At 43.3% G+C, this 23729-nt stretch overlaps 2 protein-coding genes across 2 annotated transcripts in view; one reads left to right on the top strand and one right to left on the bottom strand.

The window, feature by feature from the left end:
* Snapc3 (small nuclear RNA activating complex polypeptide 3) overlaps positions 1-250 on the bottom strand; it is a 208260-nt gene extending 208010 nt beyond the window's left edge. The window contains exon 1 of the mRNA XM_012514850.2: positions 70-250. Within this exon, the coding sequence (XP_012370304.1) occupies positions 70-250 (181 nt within the window). The remainder of the gene's footprint in view (positions 1-69) is intronic.
* Ttc39b (tetratricopeptide repeat domain 39B) overlaps positions 1-23729 on the top strand; it is a 49057-nt gene that overhangs the window by 3612 nt on the left and 21716 nt on the right. The window contains exons 3-11 of the mRNA XM_004631719.2: positions 2249-2380; positions 3799-3875; positions 9547-9614; positions 12364-12428; positions 17923-18028; positions 19404-19469; positions 21710-21818; positions 22479-22546; positions 22632-22691. Coding sequence (XP_004631776.1) covers positions 2262-2380; positions 3799-3875; positions 9547-9614; positions 12364-12428; positions 17923-18028; positions 19404-19469; positions 21710-21818; positions 22479-22546; positions 22632-22691 — 738 coding nt within the window. The 5' untranslated portion in view covers positions 2249-2261. The remainder of the gene's footprint in view (positions 1-2248; positions 2381-3798; positions 3876-9546; positions 9615-12363; positions 12429-17922; positions 18029-19403; positions 19470-21709; positions 21819-22478; positions 22547-22631; positions 22692-23729) is intronic.

Genomic DNA, 23729 nt, shown 5'->3' with positions numbered 1-23729 from the left:
CATTCAGTTTCTTGCTAACCAGGGCAGGTGCAATAGTTTTATTGATGTGCTCAACAGCCTTTGACACACCCTTGCCCAGGTAGCGGGTCTTGTCATTGTCACGCAGCTCTAGGGCCTCGTAGATGCCAGTAGAGGCCCCATTGGGCACAGCAGCTCGGAAGAGACCTTTGGAGGTGTAGAGGTCAACTTCCACAGTGGGGTTCCCACGAGAGTCAAAGATCTCTCGGGCGTGCATCTTGAGAATTGACATGTTTGATTTCTGGCTACCGGATCTCGTTGCCCAGGAAGGAAAAATAGGGTGCTACACACACAGAGATGCGCGTTGAAGTGGCGAGGTGCTCTGCGCGCCCAGTAGCCCTCTTTTTTGACTGTACTCACCAGCTCTATTATGTGAGACTATAGCTTGACAGAAATAATTTTTTTGACAGAAATAATCTTATTTTGTGCCTTCAGTCACTTTCTTAGATGAAGCTTCGAACTCATTTCAGATATCCAGACCATTATTTGGGCCTGTATGTGAGGAATGCTTTTCTTTAGTTCAGTAGGGCCACCTGATTTGAATTACCTCACCTCCTGAAGAACTTGTAACTCTCTTGCGACCTGAAGTAGCTGTGATCATGATTAGTGAGTTAATATTTTAGAAGTTAAGAAATGGTGAAGTAGGTGGTGAAGCCATGGCGTCAGGGAGGTTATCCATGTTGGCCCCCAGCTTCTACTCTCCTGGCCTGTCTGGTTCCCTCAAACTTCTCTTCCTCTTTGGCCCTCTACCTCTGTCTGTTGTCTTCTCCCTTCATTCCTCTTCCCTCCTTATTTCTTTTGTTGTCTCCTTTCCCATTTTACCTCTCAGTGCCCTTTATTTTTATTCAAGCAAGTTTCCTTTCCTCTTCCACTGATAGCTTCCAATCATAATGTAGAATGAAAGAAATTTAGTTCTGTGTTCAGTTGTTTTATATTCTTGAGTCACTTTTTTTTTTTTTTTTTTCATTAAGTACAGGGTCTCACTACACAGATCGGACTTGCAATGATCCTCCTGTTTTTAGCCTCCCAGTTACTGGGATTACAGGCATGCGCCACCATGCCCAGTCTCAGTCACCGTCTGAGTGCACCTCAGGGACTGAGCCTGCAGGGCATGCTGGGTATTGAACCGCAGTCCCAAGCAGGCCCTTTAGTCCACTGAGCTATCTGGAGCTATCTGGCCAGCCTTCTTGAGTCACTATTAAAATACCTTTTTCCAACAGAATCAGTGTTTTCCTCTTGAAAGAATTTACAGTTAAAAATATGAAGTTGAGTAACTATTACCAATTAACTTGGGGCAGCTTTTATTCCTTGTGGTTCTTTTGAAGAGGCAGCACCCTTCCTTGACACTGCCTGTGATCAACATATTCCATGCGAGGACAGTGTAGCCTGTGGCGTGGGTCTGTCTTAGACTGCAGCTGGCTGTTGTGCATTCACGTGTAGCTTAAAATCCAAGCCATACAGTCGCTCTGTGGCAGCCCTGGGTGGGAACTGACCCCGACCTCCGGAGCTCTAAGCTGGCCTCCGCCCACCACATCCTTCATCCTAGGCGCTGAGGCTTTGAACGTGTAAACGATGTAAAAAGTTTGAGACGAGATGGTTATGCTTCCCCACGCTGGGAATCTACCATATGTTAGAATGAACATCCTTAGATTCCTGAAGCCCTTCTCACTGGCAGATAGCGCGGTTGGATCAGACGCAGGGCCCGAGGCCGGCTCTGATGGCAGGCGTCTGGCTTCCCTCTTGGCCTTTGTCTGGACAGGCGAGGAGACGCTTTCAGATGAACCCTTTTCTTTCAAAAAACATTTCAGCATCTGTCATAAAATGTACTTCTCCTAACCTTTATTTTAACACTTGCTTCATATTTTAAATAATACGTTGCCTCTTGTTAAACTGGAAAAAACCGGTTTGCTTTGAAACCTTTCCTAGGAAAAGAATCCTCAGGCTGCCCCCTTGTGTTGAGATGGGGAAAAAGCATGCCGTTTCCTCCGGGCTTCAGCCTGGGCCTTTCCTTCTGTCCGGGTGGGTTTCTTTGGCAGGTCCTTGCTTCCTGAGTTTGTGAGAGCCTGCCTTTCGCAGTCCGTGTCATTTCGTTGATCGTGATAAAGGCGTAGAGGGTCCTTCTGTGGAGGTCAGCACATGCTTTTACTAGGGTTTGCTATAATTAGTATCTGGAATGTTCCTCTTTTTTCCTGTTGAGTTGACATGAGCTAATCTCCTGTGTTCTCCCCAGGGCCAAGGAGAGCATGTACCACGCTTTGGGCTATAGCACCATTGTGGTGTTGCAGGCTGTCATGACCTTTGAGCAGCAGGACATTCAGAATGGCATTTCTGCCATGAAGGACGCCTTGCAAACCTGCCAGAAGTACGCCTGAGTCTTTAAGTATATGACATAAGGCTCCAGACCCTTATGCCTGTGTGATAAAATGGGTGCTGTTTGTCTGACTGAAAGCTCTGTGGTTGGGGTTAGTCAGAGCCAGAGTAGAGTTTAGCTTCAGAGCTTCATGGCCTCATGCAATTGCATATAGTTAAAAATTTTTTTGTCAGGACGTATAGTAAGTATATATATATATATATATATATATATATATAAAATTTTATTTATTTATTTTTTCCTGTACTGGGGATTGAGCCTGGGATCCTCACATTGAGCTGTATCTCTAGCCCTTTAATTTAAAAAATGGTTTTAAAATTATTTTTTTTTAATGTATTTAGTACAGGGTCTTACTACACAGGTCAGACTTGTAGTGATCTTCCTGTTTTCAGCCTCCTAAGTGCTGGGATTACAGGTGCGTGCCACCATGCCCAATCTCAGTTGCCATCTCAGTGTGCCCGGCGTGACATGCCAGGGATTGAACCCTGGTCCCTGTGCTTGCCTAAGCAGGTGCTTTTGTCTGCTGAGCTATCTGGCTGGCCTAGCCTTTTAAATTTTTTGAGATAGGATCTTGCTAAATTTCCCGGTCCAGGTTCAGATTTGCAAGCCTTCTGCCTCAGCCTCCTGGAGTGCTGGGATCACAGGCATGCAGATCCCCCCTCCCCCAACCTTTCCGCTGTTTTTTTGCTGGCTTGGAACCTGAGCTACAGAGAAAGTCTGAGGAAGGTTTCAGTGGGTCCAGCTCTGCACATCTCTTGGGGCCCCCGGGGCAGATGAGGTTTAGTAGTGCTGCGTGCCATGCCACATCAAGCAGGACTTTTATGTGGGAGATGCTGCACTTACAGAAGAGAATGTTTTATTTACCCAGGATGATATTAGGACAGTTTTGATTGGTAAAAATGAGATAATTTTTAAAGTTTTATTTTAAGCTTTATGGTGCATATAGAAAGCCCTAGTATGAGCTATTACTGGTATTAGTGGTGATTAACATAGGTAAAATCAACCCATACGCTGTTAGGTTGTAAGCCATTCAAATGAAGAGCATTTTCAAATAGTGCTTTCTGAGTCCACTGTCAACTGGTGCATACTCTCACCAGGGAGGTCCTGGCTTCAGCCCTAGAGGAGGGAAGGCGCTGTGCAGGTTTAGTGCTCTCTTCTGCATGTGTGTTTGTCCACACAAGAGCTTAGTGACATGCATCGGCCGTCCACAGTTGCCAGCCCACTGCCAGGAGCTGGGTGTGTGCTTTTGGCGAAGGTGGCTCCTGCCTTGAAGACTTTGGGGTTCAGAGTCCTAGCTAATGACTCTTGGGTGTGATTGTGATTGAAATGAGTTTCAAAGGAACATTGGCTCAGTCTGATTTGTTGGAATTTTTTTCTCTCTGTTTCCCATATTCGTCTACTCAATGCAGATATAGGAAGAAAAGCACAGTTGTAGAGTCTTTCTCAAGTCTCCTTTCTCGAGGATCACTAGAACAGCTGAGTGAAGGTAAGAATTATTTATATAATTTTAAGTTTCCTTTTTAAAAAAGAAATTAAAGAATGTTTATGTCCATGAAGTTCACTCCCGGAGTGTAGAAAGCAGATGGAGTGGCATTTTGTGTTCCCTCCGTGCCCTTCCAGAAGTAAGCATCATGGATGGTCGGTCTTGAAGCTTTGCAGGCTTTTCAGTGTACACGTGCAAAAGTACCCGTGAGGGCCACGGGCTTTTGCTATTCTTATGTTGCTCACTTTTTGCAAGCATGCAGTGGTGTCAGACGGGTCCACACCGTGTTGTTGTCCCAGCCAGTGCGTACAAATTTGCATGCGTTCACATCTGTGCAGCAGTATTGAGCAGGAGGGGTGTATCGTAGCATTCCTTACTTGCTTACAGGTTTTATTTCTTTACTGTTACAAATAATATTGTCCTAAAATTCTTGTGCCTATGTTCATGCATTTTTCAAATATTCTATAAGATAGAATTCCAAGTGTATTAGGAAAAAGTGTGTTAGAATAGAGTTTCAAGAATTATTACAATAGTTGGAAAATTACAGGTATTTCCATTTTTTTCTATGAAAATTTAAGCCATCTTATAGTCTTAACCATCCTTCTGAGACTTTGAGTTTTCTACAATCTATTATATATTTTTTGAAATAAGAGTTACTTTCATATCTTTTAAAAAGTAAAAATGCTTTACAAAATGGAAAGTGTTTAGTTTGTGCATAGTTAAGAAAATCAGGACTTGAAGAATGTCTGGTGAGGGGCTGGGAAGATAGTTCAGTAGAATAAGCGCTTCACTGGCAAGCTCAAGGGTCTGAGTTCAATCCCAGTTCTGCCAGAAAACAAACAAACAAAAAAAGGGATTACAGTAAAAGTTTCGTGATCAGCCATATTTTATTAATGTTACACTCTAGTAAGAGGTTGACCAGAAGTAGCATCCAGGCTGTCCTTTAGAAGAAAAATGTATGTCCTTTGAAGGTCTCTGCCATCCCAGGAGAATTTGTATCTGTGCTTTCATTGTCAAACTTGTTCTCTGGAAAACACAGAGTGCTAGGAATAGGCCTATTTAATTGAAGTAAGAACCATTCTGGAAACTGCTGTCAAAGGCCTTCTTATTGGTCAAGGAAAAATGTGACACATATTCTTGAGTATGTTTTATTATGCAGCTTTGCTTATTTCGTTACCCAACTGTTATCAGCTAGTTATGAAGGGTAGTGAACTCGGGATCATTTGCGCAGGGTGTGAGCTTAGAGCACTGAGGACAGAGCGGCTTACAGCACGTTTTCCGTGAGGGTGTGGTGCTGATTTCCACAGCTGCTGGAACTAGAGTGCTCCAAAGGCATGAGATGTGTCTCCTTCACATGGTGTTGCCTGGCAGTGCAGAGCTATCTGATGCAGTTGGCAGTAGCGGCCCGAAGTCCTAGAGAGAGGCAGTGGAGGTGAAGTGGGCGCCAGAGGAGTCAGACTCTTCCTCTTGCCCTCCATTCTGCTCCTGTCGGAGGGGCTTCCCCCGGCCCAGTGGTGCTGCCTCCTTGTTCTTTGCAGCATGAAAGGGACTTTGGTGATTTTTTTTTTTTAAACCTCAGTTTTAGAAAGAATGACACGGTGTTTTTGGTATGAACATAAATAATAATACTTTTAAAATAATACCTCACGTAAAGATATGATTAAAAATATGATCAAAGTGCATACATATTGAAACTTCTCCCAAAAACGTGACATTAAAGAAGGAGCTAGAGGAAGAGGGGAGTTATTTTTGGGGGGGTGATTAAAGTATGTTATACACATGTACAAAGCTCTTGGAATAAAACCCATTATTTACATATAAGCAGCGTGCACTTATAAAGGGGAACAAAGCAAACAGAAGCCAAAGTCTCTTAGCAGACATAATTTATAAGATGCAATCCAAAATTATGCGGAAAAGCCAGGTGAGGAAAAACCTCAATTTGAATGAGAAAATAAGTTAATAGATACTAATAGTCAAATGTTCTCACATAATTGTGGAGATCATCTGACGAAGATTTTAAAGTAACTATCACAAAAACTGGCCCACAAACAGTTGTGGACACACTCTTGGGACAAATGCAAAGCTAGAAAAATCTAGACAATGGAAGTTATAAAAGGAATCAAAAGAAAATTTGAGAACTGAAAAGTGCAGTACCAAGATTAAAAAAAAGCAGCTCAGTGGTGGGGTTCAGTAACAGAATGTAGGTTAGAGGAAGAACAGTGCCAATTACCCAGCGTGGATGTCAGAGACAAAATAGGCTGTAGAAATGGAGCACAGTTTTGGGGACCTGTGGCACAAAAGCTCTCAGTCATGTCCCTGGAGCAAAAGAACAGAAGAAAGTGGAAGGCTGAAAAATATTTTGGGGGAGAATGCCTGAAAACCTGCCCAGATCTGTCAAAAGAACAAATTCAGGAAGCTCAGCAAAGCCCTGGAAAGGATAGATGGAAGGAAGTTCCCACTCAGACTCATCATCTTCAGAATGTTAAAAACTAGGCAAAGAAAAAGTTGCCTCACACACACACGTAATACGGAATTTTCACGTTGGCAAGTAGGTCTTAATTACTAGAATTGTAACTGGCTTTATTTTTATGAGACCTTTAATAATATTTAATATTTTCCAAAAATTAAATGGCATTTCTCAGCTCTTCCCTCTGCCCAGTCCTCTTGTCCCCACTCCATGGTAGGATTCCTTTACTATAGATGTTGTTCCTGTTAAGTCACTTGCCTGCAAAGTGAAAACAAAGCACCACCACAGAAAGACAAAAACTTTTCTTGGTGTTTTCATTTAACACTAACCGTCTAACCTCTGTAGCCTGCTCTTTAGGGTGTTCGGAGGGGATACTAAGTGGCCAGGTCACCTGTACATCAGAGCAGGGTTTAAATTTGATTTGCTTTTTCCTAAACCACGAGTCTTTCCTCTGACCCCACACCTCCTCCTGCAGAGGGGTACAGAATAGTTGCCTGTGTAGGAGGGAAGGGTTGGATTGTTTTCTGTCCAAAATCTTGAGTAAGTACTACTGTATTATATATTTACAATGTCTTCGGACAACACACCTTAGGAAATCTGGAATAAAGCAAAAAATTAGATTTTACTAATTAAGCCTAAAGGCTTTGCTTTGCGAACATTTCAAGGCGTCATGCCTTTATTTCCTTCAGAGGACTGGTACGTTCATGTACCAAGTTGCATGGCGAATGCATCAGTATGCGTCACAAACATACAGTAACAAAAAAGAGAGATTCTGGCAGGTGTCTGCCCATAAATGCCCAGTGTCTCATTTTGAGAGCTAAGAAGCTGCTCAGTGTAAGTCAATCATAAAGAAATATAAGACTTATAGGTTAAGTTACTTTTTATTCCCAGTGAGTTTGGCTGCTACTACAACCCAAACAGACTTTGTGTTCGAGGGAGCATGTCAAAACATTGTAGCTGTAAGATGGGATTTGTTTTCCGCTTGGTAATTTTCATTTACATCCTTGCGTGTTTGGGGGAGTTGAGTGTATTGCATTAAACTTACGAGCTTGATGTAGAACACACTTGTTCTCCCTGGAGGCTGTTGGACTGCTCTGAATGGGTTTGGAATTGAGTTTAGGAAGAGGTGTTTAAGCACATGGGCTAGGGCCTGAGAGGGACGGGATATGAGGAGCACACACGCTCAGAGTAGAGCTCACGCTGGCTTGTTTCTGGCTCTTCTTTCTTCTTCTGTCCTCTGTGCTGACTTCGTGTGTCATGGGCTCACCCTGGTTTCTTCAGCCTCTGCTCAGCTCTCAGCAAGGTCTTCCGAGTCCAGCCCAGACGCTGCTGCTCGGGGGCCTTCATGGTTGAGCCCCAGCTGACCATCTTCACAGCCTCATTGCCGTCTCCCCACTTGATACACCTGAGCTACGGCCAAGGGTGCCTTCTGCCCGCACCCCAGGGGAGCCCTGCGTTGTCCTCCTTTTGTGCCTTCCATAGTAACCGGCAGTAGTGTCATCTCCTCTGAATGTGTCCTCTGTCAGCAGTCTTCCCAATCCAGTTGTCAGCCTTAATCACCCTAAACAGTTCCTACTTCGTAACGTTACCTGGGAAGAGGATATTCAGGTGACTCAGCAGAAATAAACCACTGGTTTGTACCCCACTGACGCAGTGAGAAAATCCAAAGACGCACTTGGAGGGGTGGCATTCAAGGACTGTAATCATGATTCTCTGTGCTCCCGGCTGGCGTGTGTGCAGGTGGCCGTAAGTCATCACGTTCCGCCTGGTGGGGTGTGGCCCTGTGTCAACATGCTGCTGGGCACCGCAGGTGCTTGCTTATTTATTTATTTATTTATCGTGGTACTGAGGACTGAACTAGGGACCTTGCACGTGCCAGGTAGGCACTTAAGCCACTGAGCTGTCTCCTCAGCCATCAGGTGCATAGCTACTTCTCTGTAAATTCAATATTTGGAATAGGAGCAAGACAAGAAGATGAACCCGTGTGTGTGTGTGTGTGTGTGTGTGTGTATGTGTAAATGAAGAACATGTTTTTATTTTCCAGTTCGATTAACAACAGTTCTAGTAACACAGACATACACTAGTTTTTTTTTTTTTCCATTAGTTACTCACTATAAAAATGTTTTTCCAGAAAGCACTGATGTGGGCCAAGGGCAGTAATTCTTGTAGCTAATGTTTACCACGTGCTTAGTGCATGTGGGATGTTGTGCCTGCGGTGCCTAACTTCTTCTTTTGCACAGCAGGGACTTTAGTAGTGAAGTGTGAAAGTGAGGAGGCCAGCAGAGAGCAGGAGAGGAGCTCAGCCGGGTTCTGCAGCAGGGGCACAGAGCCTTTCCTGAAGGCTTTCCTAGCCCAGTGATGGCTTGGCCCTAACACAGGGGTAGTGCTAACTTCCAGTCAAGTCTCCCTTTGCCTGCGGCGTGCACATTGGGTGCACGGGGTGGGGCTTTTTCAGAGAACCCTCGAGAGTTGCTGCTTTCCTTTCTGATGAATGGGGTGTGTGGTCGTTGTGGTGCCTTAATAGCTTAGAACATTTAACATAGTTCTTTGCAGTCTTTATAGCTGTTAAATTTTTCAAGTTACTGTTAAAAAGTGGTTCTCTCTTTTTTTCTTCTTGTCTTTCAGGCTGGTCTTGAGCACTTGCGCTCACTGTGTGGGCTGTGTTCCCCTTGAACTTGTGGCCGCTCTCCTGCCTTAGCCTCCTGAGTGCTGACATTATGGGCGTGCCCCACCACCCTTGGCTTACTCTTTTTTTCTTTTCTTTTCTTTTCTTTTCTTTTCTTTTCTTTTCTTTTCTTTTCTTTTCTTTTCTTTCTCTCTCTCTGTCTCTCTCTCTCTCTCTCTGTGTCTCTCTCTGTCTCTTTCTCTCTCTCTCTCTGTCTCTCTCACCTTTTCTTTCCTTTTTTTCTTAAAACTTTTTAAATTTGGTTTTCTTTTATGAGTTGAATTTGGGTCTCTGATACCAAGAATCTGACTCTGCGATGATGTTGGAGTGGGACAAGTGAGGACTCTGAACATTTCTCACACTGCAGGGAGAGCCTGTGGGACCAAGCGCAGGTTACCATTCCCTCCTGCCTGGAAGCACCAAAGCAGTCTAGGTTTTTGTGTTTCTCTTGGGCTCATTTATTCACAGGTCTTCTGAACATGGCAGAGCAATTACTGTGAATACTGGATATTCCTTAATATAATTTTATTTGTTTTTAACAGAGGAAATGCATGCTGAAATCTGTTACGCTGAGTGTCTCCTACAGAAAGCAGCGCTCACATTTGTGCAGGTAATGAACGTCTGCCGTAGAGTTGGTGCCACCTGGACTTGCGCTTGGACCCCTGTGGCTCCTCCTGGGTCGCTGCTCTTTGGGCTTAAGAGCAGTAATGAGATGCTTGTTACTTTGATAAACTTTCCCTGAGAAGGCGTCAGGGGAGCTTCGTTCCTACCCAGGTACACAGAGTCTATTTCAAATGCTTGTCTGCTGGGACTCTCATACTTGTAAAGGAATTGCCCTGCCAGTGCCGTGCCCAGTTCCAGGTTGCCTCTCTGGGAGAGCCGTGCAGTCACTCCAGCCTGTATGAGGCGCGGGGAGGCCTCTCCCTCGCCGGGAGCCCGGGCAGCCGGGCTTTTTCCTCGCGCCCTGTCGCAGCGAAGTGCACCACTGCTCTTGCTGATCAGCGCTCTTCCGTGTGTCCTCCAGGTTTTGCTTTCCTCCTTCTATGTTCTCATTCTCTTTTCTAGTGTTTATTTTTCCTTTAGAAGAGTTTTTAAAAGTTGCTGAACAAAACCATAAATTATTTTTATAAGACACTTTAGACACTTCTAGAAACTGTTACGCTCAGTGTCTGCTTCTTCCACTACTTAAAAGACATAGATTTCCCCATGGTGGCCTCGCGTGATCGTGGCAGCTGTAGAGGTGGGGACGAGATTGTAAGGAGGCAGAAGGAAACACAGCTGTAGATGGAAAATGTATTAAGTTCTGCTTTAAGTCGTTCTGAGAGTGCCTTCCATTCTTTTCTAGAAATTGAGCTCCTATGCCAGACCCTGGTTTAGTAAAATGGGCTCTCTGTGGCATTACCTAAGACTGGTGTGTTACAAAGGCTGACTCATGATAGCAGTCACTGCATAACCCGGCACACCGTGCTGCTGGCCGCAGGGCCCTTGTTTTTTCTGGTGTATTTTCTAAATAGGTATTTGACAGCCAAATATTAGACTTAAAACTTATATCTGGGGACTTCAAATTAACCATGTAGAGGTAGCCGTGGCTTTCCTCATTTCGTCATGCCCCTACACCGTCATGTGCATATTCACGCTGCTTTATTCTTTCAAAGACTTTGCAGCTCTGTCTCTTCCTGTCTGTCCAAGCGGTGCGTATCAGCTTTTGCCTGGGCTGGGCTATAAGCAACCGCACAGTGCTCTAATTTATTTTTACCTCATCTCATTCTGCATACTGCAGCTGAGTGCCCTTTCAGAAGTGGGACAGAGACCTGTCAGCCTTCGGTGGCTGTCATCAGCAGTGGCTGTGTTCTGTATCAGAGTATCACAAATGGGAGACGTTTGGATGGGCCTGCTGCCTCCCACCAGACTCCCTGCCCTCCTGCTTGCATCTCCTCCAGCGCTGCCGACGGGTCCGCCTTGACTCTAGCGGCTCGGCTCGGGGAGCGTGGCTTTGCTGTGGGGGCTGCTCCCTCCTCAGCAGTGGATTCTTCAGCAGCGCTGCTGTGTGTGCCCAGGGGTGGCAGGGACACTGTGATGCCTCAGGCTGCCCGGCCTTTCCGCAGGCATTCTTCTTGCTTGCATTGTTTGCTACTGTTTTGCCTCTTGATTTGGCTCCTTCCACTCATTCTCGTATGCTTTAAACTATCCCCTGTTGTGAGGAAATTCTTTCCTGGCCGGTATTGGAATTTGTGCAATTATGAGAGTCCTTAAAATAAGGCAAATATTTGAGTGGTGAATTTAGTATTTGCTGATTCTTCCAATAATCAGAATATTAGCTAGTGAATAAAACTAGTAAACTAAATTCAGTTTTTCTTTTGCTTCAGAAGGATGTTCACATGCATAGGACTAAACACAAAGGAATTTTTTCCAGTGACAATAAACTAGAGAAACCACCTCCTTGGAAGTGTGGAACACTGGACTGCCTCTACTGGCACTATTAGGGTCCCTTTTAATATGACTTATTCAGGGTCACTTAGAGTGCTGATGGCCACCAGGCAAAGAGAGGTGATGATTCCTCCACCTCCACCCCACTAAAACACAATTGCATGTTAGTGACAGTCACTTCAACCTTCAGACCAGTTCAGTATTCAGACCTGGTATGTTTGGTCCTGAAATGGGTATGGGAAAACAAAACAAAAACTCAACAAAACATTTGAAAAGGGACGGGGAGCCGGCCAGATAGTTCAGCAGATTCATGTGCCTGCTTAGGCAGATGGGGGGGACGAGAGGGGTGTTGATCCCCAGCTTGCCGTGCAGGTCCCACCCTCGGAGCGTGCTGAGACAGCCCTGAGACGGTATGGTGGCACGTGCCTCTAATCCCAGCACTTCAGAGGCTAAAAAACGGGAGCATCACTACGAGTCTGATCTGTGTAGTGAGACCCTGTAGACCCTGTACTAAAAAGAAACAAAACAAAACAAAAAACAACTGCTCAAGAACCCTGTGAAATAGTCTCTTTTACTTAGTACTGTGAACCAAAAAGTTTACCCTTGACCCCTTAAAGTCACCTGTTTAGTTCTAGACTGTTGAACCCAGAAGACTGGCCAGTTAGCGATACGTGAGTTTGAACTTCATTGGATTACTGATTGGGAAGGATTACTTCCTTAGAAAAAAAGTAACACAATGATTTAAATATTTTTTTGTTGTCTTCTAACTTGTATGAAGAATAACAAAGAGCCCCTTCAAGTATAAGGCAAGAAGATACGTTAATTTTGAAATTATGTCCTTAAAACATGTTTTTCTAGTTATACAAATATGCAAGTGTCAGGACAGTTTAAAAAGTTTTTACTAAGTGCTCTAATTATTTAATTATTTTCAGGATGAAAATATGATAAACTTCATCAAAGGTGGACTGAAAATTAGAACAAGTTACCAAATATATAAGTAAGTTAAAAAGTAAAATATGGCTTTTACATTATTCACGTGCTTGTACTACTTTGTTTTTTGCAAGTTTTATTTATTTATTTATGTAATTTTTTTTTTTTTGAACCGGGGATTGAACTCAGGCCCTTGCACTTGCCAGGCAAGCGCTTATTCTACTGAGCCATCTCCCCAGCCCCATGAAAGTTTTAAATATTTGGTATAACTGATCGTGTGTGTGTGTGTGTGTGTGTGTGTGTGTGTGTGTGTATTAGTAACAATGTGCTTGATTTTTGGTTATGTATTCTGTGCCACAGACACAAGTTAAACTTTAAATAAAGTTTAAGGGTAAAAGAGTAGAAAAGAGAATTAACATAATTTCTGATGAGATAATGTAATTTCTCCTAAGAACAGTTTATACATTTCAAGAGGCTGGTGTGTTTTCGTGTGCTTCTAGAGTCGCTGTGCACACTAGACATTTCTGCGGGGATGGACATGTTCACGAGGCTGGCTTAGAAAGTTTTTGTTATCTTCTTATTTTCTGTATACTTACTGATTTTTATCCAGTCATTCTGTCATTTACTGAGAGGATTAAAATCTCCAGTTGTCAAGTGGAATGGAGCATCTCCTGCTTCGGCTTTGTTAGCGTTTGCCTTGTACGCCCGTGTGGGTCCTCTGCTGTTAGCTCATACGTGTTTATCATTTTGTTTCCCTGATGAATTAATGTTCTTGTTATGGGATTCCCCATTTAACTCTGGTAGTATTCCTTGTCTTTTTTTTTATATATTTTTTTTAATTTTTTATTTTTTTTTTATTTATTTGAGAGAGAGAGAGAGAGAGAGAGAGAGAGAGAGAGAGAGAGAGAGAGAGAGAGAGAGAAGAGAGGGAGGTGTGTGTGTGTGGCCAGCTCAGCCCACCAGGGGGCGGGCTGGCTGGCATGTGGTGCTGGGGGATTGAACCGCGGTCCCTGATGCTTTGCTAAGCTTGTTCTAAGTAGGTGCTTTAGACCACTGAGCCATCTCTCCAGCCCCAGTATTCCTTGTCTTGAATCTATTTTTTCTAGTATTATCCAGCCACTCTTGGCTTTTTTAAAAAATATTTGTTTTTTCTCCTTAGTACTAGAGAGCCAACTGAGGGACGCCTTACCATTGTACTGCACCCCTGTTCTTTCATTGACATTCACTTGGGGGCAGGATCTTGCTAAGTTGTGCAGCCTGGCCTTGCACTTGCAGCTCTTCTACCTCATCCCCCAGGGAGCTAGTACTATGCCATGTGTCACTGTGTTGGCTTGTATTTTTGAATAGTCTTTGCCTAGTATATGTTCTTTTAAGCCTGTCTTTTATATTAAAATCACATACCTTGCAGATGCACAGAATTGAATAGTGAGTACGTTTACACTGAAAGCTATCATTGTTGGGCCTGCCAGATAGCTCAGTGGAGTAAAGCACCTGCTTAGGTGGATGAAGGGACTGGGGTTTGATCCCCAGGATGCAGTGCTGGCCTCACAGCCAGGGTGCACTGAGATAGCGATTGAGACTGGGCGTGGTGGCGCATGCCTCTAATCCCAGCGCTTGGGAGGCTGAGAACAGGAGGATCACTACAGTTCTCATCTGTGTAGTGAGACTCTGTAGACCCTGTACTAAATACATAAAAAAAAAACAAAAAAACAAAACTATCATTGTTTTCTGTTTGTCTCACTGTCTCCTCCCCTCATTTTTTGTTTTCTCTTTTGCTTTAATAAACATTTAAAGATTCTAGTGTATTTCTATATTGTCATCTTAATTATTTCTATTTTTTTGGCAGTTGTGGTAGAGATTATATGTGATTTTATCTTAGAGTTAATATTGTACCACTGCACATAAATGTAAGAACTTGACACAAGTGTGATTTCATTTTCTACCTCTTGTCTTGTGTACTGTTCTTAGGGTGGTCCATGGTATACCCATGTGTACTGAAAATCTTTAAAATCACATCGGACTTTTGTCTTCAAAACAGTCATGTATTATGGTCTTCTGTATTTTCCTGTACTTTTGCTATTTTAATGTTCTTCATTTATACTTGTTTACTTTCAGAGTTCAGGATTTCTTATTATATATGTCTACTTTCAACAAACTTCAATTTCATTTATTTAAAATTGCCTTCACTTTTTCCCGTCGTTCTCAAAGGTATTTTTTCTTCTAGCCCTTAAGATTGCCATTCCGCTGTGGTAGGCTTTCCTCATGTGCAGTCAGAAGCCAGTTGTCCTCACTGTGTCTTATCTAATGGTAGGAAAGGCTCTTCCGGCCTCTTTGAAGATGTTTACATCTGTAAATTGCAGCAGTTTGGCTCTCTTAAGTCTGAGTGTGATTTTGAGAAATTTGGTGTCACTATTTCTTCAAATATTTACTTTTTCTTTCTTGTGTCCATTATTTTTTAAAATTGTCCTTTAGATATTGAGCTATCACAGAGCTTCTGTACTCTATTCTCCTTTCTCTGAACGGTACAATTTCTGTCCTAAGGCGCGCTTAATTTGCTTAGGCTGCAAATTCTTTTTAGTCTCGGGGTGGTCAGCACCTGAAGTCTCTGCTTCATTATTTGCTGGCTTGTCTTCACTTTTCCTCGGAATTTTCCCAATGCTCACATAGTATATAGTTCAGCCAAGAATCGGAGTGTTTCCAGTCCACGTCGTCCTCCACATGTGAAAATCCCCAGTGCAGTATAATCACCGTGGCAGCCTTGAGCTCTGTTCTCTAATTTTTAAGCCAATAGGACCATGGCTTTGTGTGTGAACTCTGTGTAGTCCATGTTAAGTGGCCTGGGCTTGCTTTCAGGCGAGTTAATCTGACGTAAGCTGCTCTGCCATTGCTGGAAGCAGAGGCAAAACTTAGTATTTTAAGAGCTTATATCTTACAAATTTTATAAATTTGTGTCCCATTCAAATCCTGCAAAAGTTATTGGAGAGGGCTACAGATTTGGGGAAAATGACATACTATTTTGAGATTTCCTCTCAAATGGTTTATTTAGTGTATTTTAAAATTTAATTTTTAAATTTAATTTAATTTTTGTATGCTTTACTTTTTTGAGACAGGGTCTTACGATGTATTCAGTCTAGGCCGGCCTCAAATTCATAGTGTAGCCCACAGTGGCCTCTAACTCATGGTGATTCTCCTGCCGCAGCCTTCTGAACACTGGGATTACAGGCATGTGCCACTTTGCCTGTCTTTCAAGTATTGTTTTAGAAGAAAAAAAGACTAAAGGATTACTTTTTTAATCAGCAGAATTTAAAGTATTAAAATAATAGCCAAAAGAATTCAAATAATGTCATGTCAAAGACTTGTCAGTGGAATGGATCATAGACATGTACTTGGGAATTCAGTGTATCTCCTGTAGATGTGGGTTTCTCTTTCAAAAAAGTAGAAAGAAGAACTGGCGAGATAGCTCAGTTGACTAAGTGCTTGCTTAGGTAAGCGCAGGGGCCAGGGTTCAATGCCTGGCACCGCATGCTGAGCCAGCCCCTCCCCTGCGCACCCTGAGCTGGCAATGGAGTCTGGGCGAGGTGACACACGCCTGTAATCCCAGCACTAGGAAGGAAGAAAACAAGAGGGTCACTATGAGTCGGAGCTGTGTGGTGAGACTCTGTACAATAATAATTAAAAACAAAAAAGTAGAGATAAATATTTTTGATAAAATTGATTTTTTTTAAGAAAAAGGGCATTAATACAAAAACAAATCCATATAAATTTTTTATTAAGCTATTTTGAAAGATCATTAGTAGAGAACAAAAGAAAATATGGTACTAAAAGCCTTTAAACTTTTATGGTACTAAAAGCCTTTAAACTTTTATTTTATTTTATTTATTTATTTTTTTAATTTTATTTATTTATGTGTGTGTGTGTGTGTGTGTGTGTGTGTGTGGCCAGCTCAGCCCACCAGGGGGCGCGGCTGGCTGGCATGTGGTGCTGGGGAATTGAACCACGGTCCCTGTGCTTTGCTAAGCTTGTTCTGAGTAGGTACTTTAGACCACTGAGCCATCTCTCCAGCCCTAAACTTTTATTTTAAATTTTCTGCTTTGAACTAATTTTAGAATTATTATAAGAAATTTTAATATTACTAGCACGCTGTAGAACCCTAGAATAGCGGGTGTAGGCATTTAGCCTTCAGCTTTCCTTTTAATCTTAATCTTTCTTTTAATTTGTTACTGTTTTTCTTTGTCTTTCATGACTAACATTTTAAATGAATGTTGGCAGTTAATTCATAGGACATCTCTCAACGTGGATTTGACCTGTGTTTTAGTGATTAAATTGAGGGTATGAATCTATGGCAGAAAGACTGTGGCAGTGATGATAGGGGTAAACGATGTCAGTGTAAAGGCCTTCTTTAGGTATGGCAGAAAGCTAGCAGCCGTAAGAGAATAACCACCAGGAAAGCACTCAAAATTTTACTATGGTGAAAATGCACCATGGAAACAGTGCCGGTGGGGATGCGGTGTATGTGGCCCAGCGCAAATGCCCGGATGGCAGGCACGTGGTGGTCAGAGTCTAGAAGGGGTCCTCTAACTAGTTGTTCCTGTTACTGAGAGTTAGATCCATGGACTTGTTAGATTCAGGTTAAATTAATTTGGCTAGAAAACGTTATAAATGAAGTTTCAGGTTTCATGTAGTTGCAACACATTAGGTGATGCATATTACTCCTTATTACCTTGTAAAAATGTGTCCACCTGATAAACAATTTCCAATTAATACCCATTTTTATATCTTGCTCATTGAATTGTATTCCTCTGATTAAGTAATTGCTTATAGGAGGTGATATGAGTGGAAAAGAGAGAAATACAGCAAATCTCCAACTTGTGAATGAACTGCATTCTGTGAGAATGTGCCTAAGTTGGAGTCCTTCCTGCCCGACCGAGTGACTCTTGCACAGTATAGCTATGAACGTTTGCAGATGATCACAAGTTGAGGACTTGCTGTATACAGAAGAGAAATTAAGGTGAGCAGTAGGAAATAGTTGCATGAATAGAGCAAGAAAAATAAAAAGATTGTGGAGCTGTGGTAGACTTTGGTTTTCTCTTTCAATCTTCGCTGCTCATAAGTTCTAATTTCTCTGATGAGCTGGAGACCCTGCAGCCACACTGAAGTGCAGATCTCTTTGCTGGCCGTAGCTCAGTGAGGGCAGGGGTTGAAGGGTGTGCAAGGCTCAGAGGAAGCGTGCACCCGGGTGGCGGGCGCTCCTGGGCATCGAGCCCCTGGGCATCGAGCCCCCGGGCAGGCCAGTGCTCTGGCGGAAAGCTGGCCGTAGGTGTTGATGTTTGTGCTGTTTCTTTAAACTCAAAGACTGGTCCTGCTGAACACTTAAAAGTGGGTTTCCCCCTTTTTCATGAATGATTACTGCTGTGTAGCTTTAAATGTAAAGACAGTGCAGAATAATCCATTTTAAAAGTCTGTAGTGTTTTGGGAACTTATTGTATGTAAGTGTGAAATTCGGGTTAACATTACTTTCAAGGTCGGAGGAAACTTACACTGTATCTTTTTCTTCAATTCAGAGAATGTCTTTCTATTCTGCATGTAATTCAGAAGAACAAACACAAACAAGAATTCTTCTATGAGTTTGAGGGGGGCGTCAAGCTTGGAACAGGAGCCTTTAATTTGGTAAGGAAGCAATTATGTAGAAACCGGAACCTTTTGTAGAAGAACCCAAGGTTTTCAGTGCCTTTTTAAAATTGCATTCAGATCTCGTACTGAATCTCCAGCTGGGTTCGTTAAGTGGCAGAACTGGGCGATTTATTATGTGGTGTTGGACCCGTGGGCCCTTTGGGCAGCTTGTATTGTTCTGCGCATGCTCAGAGGGGCTTTGAGGGTCCAGTGGGAGGCAGGTGGGAGGCAGGTGGGAGCCTGCCTGACTGTGTAGTGGGGGGTTTTTCGGGGGCAGGGGTTCCTGTTCGGTTGCCTTGGGGTTTTGCCGTTGGAGGTTTTGGGGCCGGACTAAGTGCAAGGCCACAGGACTCGAGGAATGGTTTTCAGTGATCTCTGAAATGCAGAGTCTGAACGTATACCTGTGAAATTCTAAGGCAGGCCTAGTGGCAAAGGTAGGAGGCAGGTGATTTGCAGGGTATGGTAGTGACAGACTCTGTCTTAAAATTTAAAAAGGGTTGGAAGATACAGCTCATGGTGAAATTCCTGGGTTCAGTTCCCAGTACTGGGAAAGAAATTCTGGTGTACTTAAGAGATTTAGAAATTTTATTAAGGTTTGATTGGAATTGATGAGAAAATAAAGTAGTGAAGTGAATCATCCTGCAGATATATGGGCCCCCGTGGCTGCTTTGCTGGGAAGGTGTTCTGTGTGGCCGCTGGCTGGGGAAGGAGGCTGACTGGACCTGTGGAAGGGGCGTTCTGCACACTTGCTTATTAAAATCTGCGCATTCACCCGGGACACAGACATCTCCATCTCTTTGTCTATTCTGCGAGTTCTGTCCACACACGTCCTCCCCAGGCTTGCTTGTCACCAGATTTTCAGTTACGTTCTGTCTCTGTCCTTGGTCGTCTAGCAGAGCAGCTGGCCACAGCACATGGGTCAGTACATATTTGCACATCTGGGCATCTTGCTTCGAAGCAGTGTGTAAGCAGGGGCGCCGCCACAGGTCGTGCCTACTGGCGAGAAGCAGTAGAGCCGCAGCTGCCCGCTTCCTGCGCGTGCTGTGCACTGCCCGGAGCACAGCCACGCTCTGGCTTCTGGAGGGAATCACCACCTTCTCCGTGGTAAGCCCCGAGGAATCGCTTTCTTGTCGCTGCATCGTGACTGATAGAGTTACCAAGGCAGTCGGTGTTCCTTGCAGAATCACGCAAAGGACGGGCACTGGATTTCCATTTTAGGAAAAGGTTTTTTAAGGTTCATTGTCATGTGAGATTAATTCATAAATGCTAATAACAGCGTGTGATGATTGAGATCTGAATTGTTGGCAGTTTGCTCTTTACCTGCAGTTGAATGTACTCGCATGTGAAAGCTCTTGTATTTCTTTTCTTACAGATGCTGTCCCTTTTACCAGCAAGGATTATCAGATTGCTGGAATTTATTGGATTTTCTGGAAACAGGGTATAAATTTATTTTATCTGACTTTGGAAAGGGAAGACAAGACATTATTTACTGAACACGAGGACAGAGGAACGTGTCCTCCTGACTGATGTGATAATTGTTGGCAGTTTCTTTCCAGGACAGTAAAGAACTTTGGTCTTTGATCATTGATCATTTCAGGAGTCAGGCAGAGCTATTTTTGTTGAAAATTGAAAATCTCACTTGTCTTACCTGGAGTTAAAAAGTTACGTTTCACTAACATCGCTGCTTGCTGTGTCTTTATTGCTCTTGGATGCTGAAAATATCGTTCCTTAGTGTTTTATTAATTCCAGAGTCGCCTTCTGTAAAAATGAAGAAATTAGGCTAGATTTCTCTAGTAGTCTGTGATTCTAACAGATGAAGTAACAGTATTTTGGATTTTATTTGTTCTTTCAAATTTCACTATGCAAAAGTGAAGACAAGGACCACTGCGAGTCTGGTCTGTGTAGCGAGACCCTGTAGCCCCTGTACTCGAGGCATAAGCAAGTGAAGAAATGCGTTTCCTGTGAATCTCTGTGTGTGTGTGTCGCATTAATCACCACAGTCAGAAGTCTTTCCCGAGGGTGGCTGAGCCCCAAGAGCTGCTGCTGCTCAGCGAGAAAGCAGTTCTGAGACATGCAGTGAGAGCAGGAGCAGCGCCCGCTGTCCTGGTTCTGCGCCGCCGCGGTGTTCATGGGCTACTGTGTAAGAGAGAGAAAAGAAACGGGATGATGAAAGCACGAACTTCCCCTTTCAAAAGCCCAGCAGACATGGGAAGCACAGCTGCCAGCTACCTGCATATAGACCTGAATATATCTTTCCCCCTTCTTTCTTTTGTCCTTTTCCTCATCCTACATTTTTCTTCCCACTGAACAAGTTCTTTCCCTTTCACAGTTTTTTTTTCCCTCTTTTGAGTTTCTTATAACTTTTTGTTACTGTTTTTTTTTTTTTTCTTTCTTTTTTTTGTATTATAGAGAAGGCTCTACAGGGTGTTCAGGGTCTCACTACTAGATCGGACTCTAATGATCTGCCTGTTTACAGCCTCCCAAGAATTGGTATTACAGGCCTGCGCCACCATGCCCAGTCTCAATTGCCTTCTCAGCCAGCCCTGAGGGCAGGGCCGGCACGGCAAGCTGAGGGATCAAATCCCCAGCCCCTGTGCCTGCTTGTTTTGGTTTTTTGTTATACTAATTTTACATGTTTATATATGGTAACATAAACAGCTAACCTGAAGATAATATTGGGCTGGGGAGATGGCTCAGTAGAATAAGTGCTTGTCTGGCAAGTACAAGGGCCTGAGTTCAATCACTAGTTCTGGAAAAAAAAGAAAGAAAGAAAGAAAGAAAGAAAGAAAGAAAGAAAGATAACATCATGCAATATGGTGACCATTATTGACTTCCTAATGAAATTTTGTATCTTTTTTTTTTTAATGTATTTGGTACAGGATCTCACTATGCAGCTCAGACTCATCGTGATCCTCCTGTTTTTAGCCTCCCAGTGCTGTGATTACAGGTGTGTGCCACCACACCTGGACTTGGTGGCCAGCTCAGTGTGACCAGGGGTGGGGCCGGTGTGGCATGCGATGCCAGGTATCAGCCCAGGTCTCTGCACTTGCCTAGGCAGATGCTTAGTCCATTGAGCTATCTTGCCAGCCCTTGTATCATTTCTAATGCTATTTTTCTTTATTACTATTTTGTATTCTTTAAAAAATAAAACAGCTAAAATTTATAAGTGAAATGATGAAACATTTGTATGAGATGAGTACTCCCTTTTTCTCTTCCTAGAATCACATGAGGTAAAGGAATTTGTGATGCTATCTCATGTCAGTTGAAAACATAAAGTCTAGTTAGATATCACCATTATCCTAAGCTCTTTAAAGATTTATTTTTTTAAATAAACCCTCGCTGGGCATGATGGGCATGCCTGTAATCACTGCATTTAGGAGGCTAAGTCAGAGGGATCGCTAGAAGTTCGAGGATAGTCTGGGCTGCAAAGTGAGCTTAAGGCCAGCCTGAATTGCATAGTGAAACCTTGTCTCAAACAAACAAACAAAAAAGACAAGAATGAAATAAACTCACCTTTGAGAGGATTACTTTGTGAATAGATTTTTGCTGGTTGGCGCCAGGAATGGAACCCAAGACCTTGCAAGGGCTTGCGTGCTATATCCCTGGCCCTATGTGAATGTATCTGAATCTGATTTTCCAGTCACAGTTTGTCTTTCTGAAATGAGTTCAATCCCGCAGGAGCTGGGCCTCCTGCAGCTGCGGGAAGGTGCGTCGGGCAGGAGCATGCGCTCGCCGCTGTGCTGCCTCACCATCCTGGCTTTCCACACTTACATCTCCCTGATACTCGGTATGTCCGCATGCTCCGCGCCTGCTCCCTGCCAGTTGGTGACTTTTAACCTGAATAGGGACAGAGTAGAAACAGCAGTAAGAGCTGGTAGATTCTGTTTCCTTTTTGTGGAGTAGGCATGGAAAACAGCGACAGAGGTAGAGGCAGGGGGCTTGTTTCTTTCACTGACGGTTTTTATGTCTTCTCAGCTAAAATTTCTGTACAGATAAAGGGGATCATTTTTTTTTCTTTCCATAATTTTATTGAGAAACAAATAGCAATGAGACAATTTGGTTTTTTTCAAACCAAATTGTTAGCACAGTTTCAATAATTAACACATTGCATACATTCTTCCTAGAAAGGGGATCAGTTTAATCATATTCATAAAATCTCTTGTGCAAAACTAAGTTTTTGCTAAAATAAGTTAATACTGATTATTAAAGACAGAAACTCCAGTTGGGAATCTGGTGCCCACTTGTGCTCATAAGAACTCATGTGATCTAGAGCTGCCTTACCGTGGGTCGTTGAAGAGACTTTTGCTTCCCACGTGTGAAACCCGACCAAATGGTGGGGCCATCCTCTCCATCAGGGTGCAGTGCTATCTGCCAGTGAAACTGGGTGTTACTGTTACGTGCCCGCTGTGTTTCCTGAAGACTGAGGCTGTCCCTGTTATGTTTCTAGGTACAGGAGAAGTGAATGTCGTGGAAGCAGAGAGCCTCCTTGCGCCCTTCCTGCAGCAGTTTCCAAACGTAGGCTTAGCTTTCATGCATGTTTGAGCCCTCGTGGGTCAGCTGGCTGGACTTCTGAACACTGTGGCTCCTTCCTTCCCCACAGGGCTCGCTCATGTTGTTCTACCACGCGCGCATTGAGCTGCTGAAGGGGAACATCGAAGAGGTAATTCTTTCGTGGAGTTACTTGAGGGAGCTGTCTGTGTGGCGGAATTGCTTTACGCAGTCATTTATCATGAACTGGGCTATACAGTCTGAGAAAGGTAATGTAGTGGGTAAACCAACATGTTAGTTTACATACGTGTACTATACCGTGGATTACCTGAATGTAAGTTTTCATGTACGGTACATGGGGGTGCAGTCTAGGTGTAGAACAGTGCCAGCCTAAACTTTTCCAAGACTTTGTGACCAGTTCCTACATCCCCTGTAGACCCTGTGTGAGACACAGCTCCACTGTATGCAGGAGAGTCCTCACCAGAGGAACTCGTTCTCTAGTTCCCTTGAAGAAGCAGGAGGAGGAAAAGCCTTTTTTTTTTTTTTTTTAAATGTCTTTGGTACAGGGTCTCACTAAGCAGCTTGGACTCATGATCCTCCTGTTTCAGCCTTCCCAGTCCTGGGATTACAGGCATGTGCCACCATGCCCAGTCTTGGTGGCCAGCTCAGCACGCCGGGGGTGGGCCTGGTGCTGCCTGTGGTGCCGGGGATTGAATCCTGGTCGCTGTGCTTAGTCCGCTGAGCTATCTCACTGGCCTGATGGTCTAATTTTTAAATTTATATTTACTCATTTACAAATTTCTTTATACATGTATTTGTCATTTGTGTATCCTTTTCTTTGATTTGCCTGTTTATCTTTACCAATTTTCCCATTGAATTGTCTTTTAAAAGATGTTCTAAATTTTTTGTCTGACCAGGGTTAGTTAACCTTTTGTTAGTGATGTGGGTAGCAATACCTTCTCCTAGTCCACCTGGTGCCTGGAACATTAAGGTGTATTTTTCAAGGGAAAACCAGAAATATTCAATGTAGTATTGTCAATTTTTTAAGTGACTGGTGTTTTATATGTTACTTGGAAAGGAATTTCCTAAGTCCTGTGTTAAAAGTGTGAGTACCCTCTCACAGCCTTAGAGACACAGAACTTAACGGTATCGTTCTTTGTAAGGAAAGGAACACATCCTGTCGAATGACTTCATGAGGGGTGATTCTGTT

Source organism: Octodon degus, unplaced genomic scaffold (genome assembly GCF_000260255.1).
Source record: "Octodon degus isolate 3935 unplaced genomic scaffold, OctDeg1.0 scaffold00044, whole genome shotgun sequence".
Classification (NCBI taxonomy): Eukaryota; Metazoa; Chordata; class Mammalia; order Rodentia; family Octodontidae; genus Octodon; species Octodon degus.
The sequence above is the reverse complement of the archived record's forward strand: the minus strand, read 5'-3'. Positions and strand labels throughout refer to the sequence as shown.